Raw genomic sequence first — 10,658 nt, 5'->3', positions numbered from 1 at the left:
GTTTTCTGGTCTAGTCTGATGGAGTGCCACCCCTGGCCCCAAAGTCTGTTTTTGGTACTCCCTGGGGACTTCATTGCTTTGTTCCCCTTTCTGCTCTACTGCATGCCCTTGGAGTTTCATCACGGTGTGGGGGGGTCGGATTGGACACCATTCCCACACAGTGCCTCCAGTGTTGTCCCTCATAGTGCTATGGGTCAATGAGGATGCCGTGTCCCATGGTGGGGCTGGTCCTATGGTCTCCTCTGTGCATTGTATTCTTGATCAAGTCTAATTCCTTCCCCAGGAACTGATAACGTGTCCAGAGTATATGAGATGAAGTCTTGCCATTCTTACTTTGAAGAGACATTATGGCTACAATTCCTGCCAGACAGATTGGTTTATTCTTCTGAAAGTCCATGGTGCTTTAAGTATTCTTCATAACATCATAATTCAAATGCATCGACTCTGCCCTGATCTACCTTATTCATTGTCCAACTTTCATATCCACGAGGCAAGAGGAAATAGCATGAGAATTTACCTTAAACTAACCTGTAGGTGATTTAAGAAACTACACACTCTTTATAACAATTAGTTCTTCTGACATAGCCCTATAACAAATTGTGCTGAAGAAATCAGGTAGTGGCCTCCTATCAGAAAGAATGGTACCTGGGATCCTAAAGGGGTTTTTTTTTTTGAATACTTAAATGCTGAACACCCAGTTTGCAGAAGGCTATGTAGGACAGTGGAAAGTCAAAATTCATTTTCAGCATCCCTTGAGGAATTAAACCTTTGACCATAGTCCAGAGATGTGCATCACATTGCTCTCAGAGAAAGTCAATGATGGCAGAGGCAGTTGTGTTAAAACGCACCACCTTGCCATTTTCTCTCTCTTTTGGTCTATTTTGATTTTGTTCCAGTTTTTAATATTTTATGTTTTATTTCCAGTTTTTAATATTTTATGCTTTGCTTTCTTCAGGGTTTTCTCAGTTTTATTTTGTCATTGTTGTTAGGCTTTTGTTGTTGTTGTTATTTGTCTCTTGATTTTATTTTGTATGTTTTTTCAGTTAATGAAATCCAGGATAGGTAAATCTATAGAATCAGTAACTAGATTAATAATTACGTAGGAAGTTCTACCCTGTCCTATAGGGTCACTGTGAGTCAGCGTCAGCTTGATGGCAGTGATTTTGCTTTTTTGGAGGGACATGGCATATAGTCCTTCCATCTTCTTTTGATGCTTCCTGCAACATTCAGTATTTTTGCCCCCAGAACGAAAAAATACCAAGACCTTTGACCTAAAATCACCTTATATATAGGATAGAGTAGAATTTCTCCTTGGGCTTATACAAATGTAGCTCTTTATGGAAGTAGAAAGTCAACTCCAGACTTGAGTTTTCACGTTAGTTCTTTAAGCTTGATAGGCTGAGCTATTTTTTACTTTTGGTTTTCTAGCTCCAGGTCTTATGTTCCATTATAATGCTTTATTTTTTCTTCTATAGCTTCCGTTTGACATTTTCAGTTAAGCTCTTTTACTTTATCATTTCTTCCATTTGCTTTAGCTATGATATTTTTAAAAGCAAGTTTCAATGTCTCTTCTATCAGATTTATTAATTTTTTAATTTGATTTTACTTATTTTAATTAGTCATTTTATTGTGAGCTCTTAAAGATGTTGTGACTATTTAAATTAGATCAAGCATAATTGTATAATTGCTGCCGCTATCAGTTTCAAAGCATTTTCTTTCTTCTTGAACTCATTGATAACAGCTTTATCCCCTCTTTCCCCTGCCCTACCCTGCAGGAACCCTTGTTGTTATGTTATATATTATTATTTTTTGTGTGTGTTTAACACCATACAATACATCCACTCACCTATAATTCTATTATTCATTCCCCTCAAATGGGATTATATAGTCTTTGTTACTATCAGTTATCCCACCCCCTCCCTTTCCTCCCCCTCTTCCCATACCCTCAGGGAATCATTACTCTTATTACTGTTTATGAAGGCTTTTTATTGTTTATTACTGTTTATCTTGGCTTTTATCTTGGTTTATTGTTTATTATTGTTTATCTTGGCTTTCATGCATCAAATAATCTTAACTGTACAAATGACCATACTCATGTCCAACAAGATTAATGAGGTAGAACAAGGACCAAAATAGTGAGGGGAGAACATCTTAAAGAACTAGAGGATACTTATGTGTTTCATCAGTGATGACATATTTATTGGTCTTTTCTTTCCTGTCTCTTTAATGACCTGTTCCTTCCTTCATTTATTATGTTTGTGTTAAGCTGAGTTTTCTAGAGAAACAAACAAGGGACATTCATATATGTATAAGAAAGCACTTTATATCGGCTGTTACCTGCCGGGCCCTTCCGTGCTGCTGCTCCTGCTCTGTGCCTTTCTTACCGACCTGTCCCACTGCGCCGCCGGCCAGATGGCTCACAAGCAAATATACTATTCGGACAAGTACTTCGATGAACATTACGAGTACCGGCATGTCATGTTGCCCAGAGAACTTTCCAAACAAGTACCCTAAACCCATCTGATGTCCGAAGAGGAGTGGATGAGACTTGGTGTTCAACAAAGTCTAGGCTGGGTACATTACATGATTCATGAGCCAGAACCACATATTCTTCTCTTTAGACGACCGCTTCCAAAAGAACAACAAAAGTGAAGATTATATAGGGATTTTCACTTAAATCTTCAAGTTTAATGTTTATGTGTATGTATGGTGTAGTATTCAGTGAATACTTGAAAAATGTACAAATCTTCCATCCACACCTGTGCATGTGCTGTATTCTTCACAGCAACCAAGCTCAGTTAAATGTAACTGCAAATAGATTACTATAAGGTGTTTAAGACATAATTTCCTTAGGTTTTTTGAGTATAAGTAAATTGCCTGTTGGATTTTTACCTTGTTACTTTTGTTTATAATAAAGTTTCTGTGTTTCATTTGTTTAAAAAAAAAGAAAGCACTTTATATCAAGAAACAGTTTTACATGAAAAAGTGTCTCAACCTGATCCAACTAGAATCCATGGGTCAGATGCTAGCCAGAGTCCTCCTCAAACTCATGCAGCTGCTGGTGGATAAAGCAGAAAGGCCAAGCAGAAAAGTGGGAGATCACAGGCAAATTGGTACAGAGTCATAGGCGTCCAAGGTCTGCAGGAACGTAGCAGTGTGTCAGAGAAACCAGGTCAGCTCTGGCCTGGCAACCCCCGAGCCAGACTAGTCAGGAAGCAGTGAGGGGCAAGCAGGAGAAGAAACATCACTCTCTCTCTTTTTATAAGACCACACTCCAAAGGGGTCACCAGGCCCGATGCTCTTTATTTCCAACTTTTGCATTCCAATTACATCAATAATCTCCAATGATTCTTGATTGCTGGATCAATTTAGAGTGAAGAAGTTGATAATTCTCCAATTCTCTTATTCATAATTGGCCCTACTTGTTGCTATGTAGCTTGAAAAACTGTCATATCAACTAGTCTTCATTTTAGGAGTATAGATATTATCCTGTCACAGGATTGTACTTCAAGAAAGATCATGAAGCATTCATTTTGAGATGAATTTAATGCCATTCATCTTGAATTTGTCATTTCTGGGATAGTAAACCATTTGAATTTCTGATCTAAATGGTCATTTCATTCCATTTCACTCAATAATGCCAAGGATACTGATCTTTATGCATCTCACTACTAATGATTTCTATTTTTTTACATTCTATATTCAGGTTATTTATAGAATTTGTTCAATAATATTAATGCTTGCAGAAGTTTCTTGTCACCTTCAGTTGTTACCCATCAGCAAATGAAGGTCCCCAAAGCGAAGCTCCATTCTCATGATTAAGACCAACTCTACTTTGAGGAGACAGCTCAAAGTATTTTTGGTAGATTCCAACATGATGGGCTCATCTTCTGGTACTATGTTATACTTGTTTCTATCTCAGAGCAACCCTATAGAGTGCTTCCTCAGGGCAAAGAAAACAAACTCACTGCCATGCAGTCAATGCTGACTCATCGTGATGCCTTGTGGATTTCTGAGACTGTGACTGTTTACTGGAGTAGAAAACCCAGTCTTTCTCCCTCAGAGCTGCTGGCCGTTTCAAACTGCCTACCACGCAGATTGCAGCCCAACGCATAACCACTAAATCACCAGGGCTCCTATCTTGTGTTTCATAAGCTTTGAAAGCCTATGAGAGATGACAGTCTTATCTTTCCCTCAAGAATCACCTGGTAATTTTAAACCATAGTTTAAATGTAGTCCAGGGCTCATTCAACAGTACCACCTATTTTTTGGCTGTAAATTGAACTATGATGTGATCTCATTTCTAGACATGAAGGATCATAGTTTTGGGGGTTCCATCACTCTCTATAAGACCAGTCATCCTGGTCTTTTAAAAGTATTTTTATTCTTGTTCCATATTTGTATCCCAGTGGATTCCATAACTTTATAATATGACCTCTTTCAGAGCAGTTGGTGGTGGTAGCCAGGCACCATCTAATTCTTCTGGTCTCAGAATCATGGCGACTGATGTTTGCGTGGTTACCATTAGGATTTCGAGGTCAACAATGAGTCTGTTGGACTAATCATTATTAATTCAGATAAAACTACAAAGTTAATGTACATTTAAAGGAAATTTGCCTGTTGTTAATAAATGCAGATGAAGACAACTCCATGAACAAACTTAGTTGTTAAAATACAGCAATGCAGAGATGCCACAAAGCAGTTCACTTAGGATTATATAATTGGACAATATTTTTAGAAAGACAATTTTAGATTTAGATTTGGGTTTCACCATTGTCCTCAAGCAATTTGATTAGCCCTTCCTTGTCTCCGTTTTGTAATCTGTACACTGGAGATTTTAATAGCAAGAATACTGTAAAGATCAAGTGACTGGAACATCTTACTTCTGACAAGGAAGATACCTTTAGTCAGGCCATTATCCTCTCCCTGTGCATTTGTGGGGCATACGCATGCAGGAATGATTTCTGTGCTTCTTTCCAAAGTCAACTTTTCCTTCCCCGTTTTTCCCCTGGGTTGGTGTGGTGCCTTTACAGTGCAGACAGGATTGGATTGTGAGACGGAGCTAACTCAAGAGGGTCTCTTCCAAGGATAGCTGTCCTCTAACTTGTCTCTCTTTCTTGTGCAGTAGTGCCAAAGGAAATAAAAAGTATTGTATTATAGAGGTGACAATTAAACATGGTAGACAGCTGATCAACCTAACCTAGTTAAAAGAATGCCAGAAAATTAGGGAAGCAGAAATCCCCAAGTTGACTTTTTCAGTTCCAGAGAAACAGAGCGCTCTCTGAGAGGCTGTACCAATGACTTTTTCCAAAAGTCCCACTGACCCTGTGATGGATGGTTGGTAGAGTCCTAGAAGGAACCACACCCAGTCTTGCTCATGACTCTGTGTTTCCATTATCATATCTTAGTCTACTACCCTGTTTCCCTGAAAATAAGACAGTGTCTTATATTAATTTTTTCTCCCAAAGATGCGCTAGGTCTTATTTTCAGGGGTTATCTTATTTTTCCATGAAGAAGAATACGGTACACATTTATTTTTGAACAACAAAAAAGGAAATTCGTTACCTGTATACGGTACGGTAGTAGTTGTCATCACAAACCAGCATAACCAGACAAACTGTGAACCCTACAGTATCAAGAATTTCTTGTTACTACCATTATTTCCATGTACAACAATCTATGGTACATTTACTCATAATCTATGTTACATTTACTCTCACTTTCTGTCTGCTCCGGCTGCGCTGCAGCCAACAGTGAGCTGCAAGGCAGTGCCCACCATTATGGTCCAGAGTTAAGGTAGCTTCGGGGGGCCTTATTATTGGGAAGGCCTTATGTTCGGGGAGGTCTTATTTTCAGGGGCTGCCTTATATTTCAGTGAGAGGCAAACTGTAAGTAGGTCTTATTTTGGGGGATGTCTTACTTTTGGGGAAACACGGTATATGTAGACTTTTGAAATTCAACTTTACAAACATGGTTTTAGTAACATATCAGCTACAGAAGTAGGGAGCTGTTTATATACAATAAACATGTTTCCAATTATATTTGATAACATTTTTTATTAATTGAACTTACAGGAGGACAACAATATTCATAGTCACTCATAATGTCGCACATATAGCACAACCAAATAAACAGTAGAAAGCCTATAATCCACAATTCTAATCTTCCAAGGTCATTTGACCCTACATACTTCTTAGAGCAAACATTGTATTTCAAAACAAATAAACTTAAAATTCAATCTTCCTTTCCATGTTCTGAGTATATCCATAATCATCATCACAGCGATACTTACATAAAGTCAAGATGTCACTTAGTTTTCAAGCAGCATTCTCTTACCTTAGGCAAGTATCCCTATTTAGAAATTATGTTAAGCATGCCCACTAAGCAGCGAGGAAATTTGCTTTATTAGTAATATAGATAACATATCAATGGGTTCAAGGTAAAAATAAAGAACACGAGTAAGGACTATAAAGGTTTTGTACATTTGCTATCAACATTTTCATCTTCTGTAGCATGTATCTTCTGTAGCATGCTGAACTTCATCTGTTATCAGGTTTTCTATCTAGTATATACCTAGGGTTGAAAACAACCTGGAGAGTTTTTGAAAGGAGAATGAATCCATCTGATTAATATTTGTTGGCAGGATTTCCAGAGATTAGAAAACATGGTTTGAAGTCACCATTTTTCTAAAGTTGTGTTTCCCTCTGTGGACAGTCGTTAGGATGTAGCAAATGGTCATTTGTAGTACAATTTTCCTTCCCATTTCTTGTGGCAATGGCTGCTCTTTCTCTCGTGGTTATAAGGTTTTGATATTTTGTGATGCATTTCTTCTTTAAAATAAAAAGCAGTGCAATGCTTAAGAAGATGGACATGGTCCCCAGCATCACAGTTAGTCCCAGATATATGTGTCTAGAAGAAGAGGGGGAAATCTCAGTCATAATTATTAAAACTCCCCAGATAGAAATGAAAAGAAAAGGTAACAATAGCTTGATCATTTTCTTTAAGAATGAAGAGTCATCAAGTACAAAAGGTTTTACTTTGAGCACAGACAATGGAGAACATTAGTTAATATGAAGCAATATCTTAGTAGTACCAACATTTTAAATTAATACTAACTACCTAATCATTTTCATCTTCTGCTAAATTGTTCACTTAGATGAAGACAGCATACTCCTAGTAATCTAGAACAGCCTTGGTTTATGCTATTGTATCCCCCATGTAACTTTTCATAGTGCAGTTTTCACTCTCTGCAAAGTGTTCAAGTTCAAGTGAAGAATAATGCGGTTACCCTCCCTCCTTCAGACTTTGACCAGATTCACTTCGAAAGAAAAAGTGCAGTGAAGCAAGGCTAAGAGGAATCAATGCTCTCAGGAGGCCAGAATGACTTAATGAAGCAGACATTTAAATCCGTCTCTTCCACAAGAAGCCTTTAGTTATACAATCTATCAGAAGCACTTAAGTATAGAAGGGCAGGTTGACAGATTCATTCCAGTTCCCCCTGTAAACACATTCTTAGCCTCCAATTGAGTTATATTCGCTTTATGTTGATGTGAATGGAGTCTTAGCAAATGTGAGTAAACCAGAAATTATACTTACAGATCAGGTCTCCTTCAAAGACTAAAATAAATTTCTCACAGAACATCAAGGGCTGTTAAAATACTCAATCTTATTTGAGATCATCTTTTCAATTCCCATCCAACTTACATGAATCAACACCAAATTTATTTCTCTAGAAAATAATCAGCCTGTAAGTCTAAAAAGAAAAATCCTTACTTTTAAGTCATTGAAGTTTTCATCACTAAGGACGCTAAATATTTGATGAATTGAACTGAATGATTCCATGGTGAAAAGCCGTGCCCCCACCACCCCTACTCACACACACACACAGAGGAAACCTTTTACTCTTATGCATTTCAAGTACTGGAATAATTGAACATCAGTTTGGCAATAAAATCCAGACAGAGTTAGAGCCAAATCCAACTCTTGCCCAGGGGGATTATACCTGACGTAAATGGTACAGTTTGGCTCTGTTTGAAAAAGAATAGAATTAAACCAAAAGTGTGACCTAAATTTAAATGCTTCTGAGTTTTGGGAAATTCCTTATGCATTCGTGTGGATAAACTTTTAAAATTCTACTCTCTTCTGGAATTTTATGTCATTTTCTTTTGACGATTACATATTTAAAATGGCAGTAAAGTTTATGAATATGTGTGTGTGTGGAGGGGTGTTGAATCAAAGTGCTATCCAAATAACTATATAATATAGCATCCTATAAGGCTGACCCTTCGATTGGATTAGGCTTTTTTATTTATTACAAGTTATGGAACCACAGGAACAATGAACAGTGTGAGCATCATTGTGAAAACCTGGAATAGTATAGCAGTGAGGGAGAGGAACATGTTTGAAACGGTACCTGAAAGTGTTTGAATCATATAATCTACAGGACCCTCTACTTCCACAGCGTTTTAAACCCCATTTGAGGCATGAGGTGTCAATAAAAACTCCAAAATAGATGGGGGCTGGAATTCCTGCTGTGAGAGAAACAAATAACTGTTACTATAAGGGCACATCTTTTGAGTAGTCTCATGATGAAGACTACTGGAACCACTTTGTTATAGTCGAATAATTAGTGTTTGGGAAGCAAAATGGCAACAATTACAAGAGGACACCTTCAAAATCTCTTAACCCCATCTTTTCTCTTAAATTCCAATCTCATGGAAAACCACCATTTGTTTATCTCCAGGATAGTGTTTCTTCAAACTTAAGGTCATTGTCTTCCACCTCGGATCAGTCCCCTTATCACTAGTCACCAGTTGTTAAGGTTACAACTTTGGAAGTCATCTTCCAAAGAATACTCCCACCCTTTCCATGACTGCCATCATGTTTAATCTGCTCTCAGGTCACTACACTTTGCCTAATAGATGAATAGCATTCACTGATAAAAATGAAAGACTATAGCCTTCAATATGGATTATACTACAACATGATATGAGAATGAAGTTGTTAAAGATTTTATTTTACTTGGATCCAGAATATATGCCCATGGAAGCGGCATTCCAGAAACCAGACATCATATGGCACTGGGAAACTCTGCTACACAAGAGTTCTTTCAGGGTGATGGGGGAACAGGGCACTAACACACCCACAGAGAGGGTATTGTTTATGTCTCCACAGGAAAGAGAGAGAGGGACCAGACCCATCCCTGAGCACCAAGCCTCGAGGGCAACATACTGGCACGGAGCAGTGAACTAACGAAGAGGCCAACAGGGCTAGGTCCAATCTGAGCTATGTTGACCCCCTCCTCAGAAGAAGGTAATACAGAAGACAGGACTGAAGATACAGCCCAGGGAGAGTGGCGAGTCTGACCAGAGCACATATGGGTGCAAACTAAAAGGAAGAGAGAGAGAGAAACTCATCTTGACCCACCAAGCCCCAGGGACGACATTCATGCTTGGAGCAGCCAATGCCCATAGAGGACCATAGGGCCTCAATGATCCCTCACTGACCCAGAGTGCTACAGGGGACAGTACTGGAGATATTGTGTGTAAAGTGTGCCTTGCCTGCCCCATACACAGCCGGGTGAAACAAGAAGGAACTACAACAGAACAGCAAAGGGAGCAAAGAAACCAATTCCCAGAGAAATCCTGAAAATAGACTTCCGACTCGATTGGGGGGAGGAGGGTACAGGGCTTGGCACCTCATTAGACCTGATTGGAGAACACTCAAAGTGTCAGCAGACAGACCTGGAACTATCCAAACTATCCATTGGGTTTCTTTCTTTCTTCCTTTCTTCCGTTCTTTCAACCTATGTCTAGCTATATAAGATAGGTAGGACAAACAATCCCAAAGAGAAAACAACAGGACTGGTTGGTCCCAGGGGGGACATGGGAGAGGAGGGGGCGGGAAGGGGGATCAGGGAGCCAACAAACTCAGGGATAAGGGAACAACAAGAGACCTAAAATTGATGGTGAGGAGGGCATATAATGCCTGGTGGGGTTTGATCAATTGCAATGCATCCAAGAGGAATTACTGAGAGCTGAATGGAGAGTGAGCATGATAGTGGGCCAGGAGGAAGTTGAAAGGAAATAGAGGAAAGAAGTAGGCGGCAACAGCTATTTACAGAGGTTTAGCTATAAGCATGTATATATGTAAATATATTAATTTATAATGAAAGGTATAGAGCCCAGTGTACATATATTTATATGTTAAGTATTAGGATAGCAGGCAGACTTGGGCCTCTACTCAAGGCCCCCTGAATACAAGAACACTTTGCTCTAACAATCCAGCACTCTTTGATACTCACCTTCCTGACATGATCACTGAAGAAAAAATGGGTGCATAAGCAAATGTGGTAAAGAAAGCAGATGGTGCCTGGCTATCAAAAAATATAGAGTTTGGGGTCCTAAAAGCTTGAAGTTAAACAAGCAGCCATCTAGCAGGGAAGCAACAAAATCCACATGGAAGAAGCACATCAGCCTGTGTGATCATGTTGATGGAATAAGGTATCAGGTATCAAAAGATCTAAGACAAACAATTATATTGATGGGAAAGAGGAAGGTTGAAGTGGAGAACCAAAACCCATCTGTAGACAATTGGACCCCCTCCCACACAGAAGGGTTACAAGGAAGTAATGATTCAACAAGGGTGCAGTATAGCAC

General features: G+C 38.9%; 1 protein-coding gene and 1 pseudogene across 2 annotated transcripts in view; one reads left to right on the top strand and one right to left on the bottom strand.

Annotated features, from left to right (window-relative positions):
• The first annotated feature begins 2,411 nt into the window (after positions 1-2,411).
• Positions 2,412-2,655, top strand: LOC115869112 (annotated as a pseudogene).
• A 3,381-nt stretch (positions 2,656-6,036) lies between these two features.
• The window catches only part of SLCO1C1 (solute carrier organic anion transporter family member 1C1), a 64,258-nt gene continuing 59,636 nt past the window's right edge, over positions 6,037-10,658 (bottom strand). The window contains exons 14-15 of one of the 2 annotated variants that reach the window (XM_004713787.2): positions 8,414-8,531; positions 6,037-6,909 (exon numbers count right to left, since the gene is read on the bottom strand). In XM_004713787.2, coding sequence (XP_004713844.1) covers positions 6,687-6,909; positions 8,414-8,531 — 341 coding nt within the window. In that variant the 3' untranslated portion in view covers positions 6,037-6,686. The remainder of the gene's footprint in view (positions 6,910-8,413; positions 8,532-10,658) is intronic. The other variant, XM_045288486.1, reaches the window with a different exon arrangement.

The sequence above is a fragment of the Echinops telfairi genome, unplaced genomic scaffold, assembly GCF_000313985.2.
Source record: "Echinops telfairi isolate 266 unplaced genomic scaffold, ASM31398v2 ScPeMD7_21;HRSCAF=78, whole genome shotgun sequence".
Taxonomy (NCBI): Eukaryota; Metazoa; Chordata; class Mammalia; order Afrosoricida; family Tenrecidae; genus Echinops; species Echinops telfairi.
Note: the sequence above shows the minus strand (reverse complement) of the source record. Positions and strands in the feature narration are given on the sequence as shown.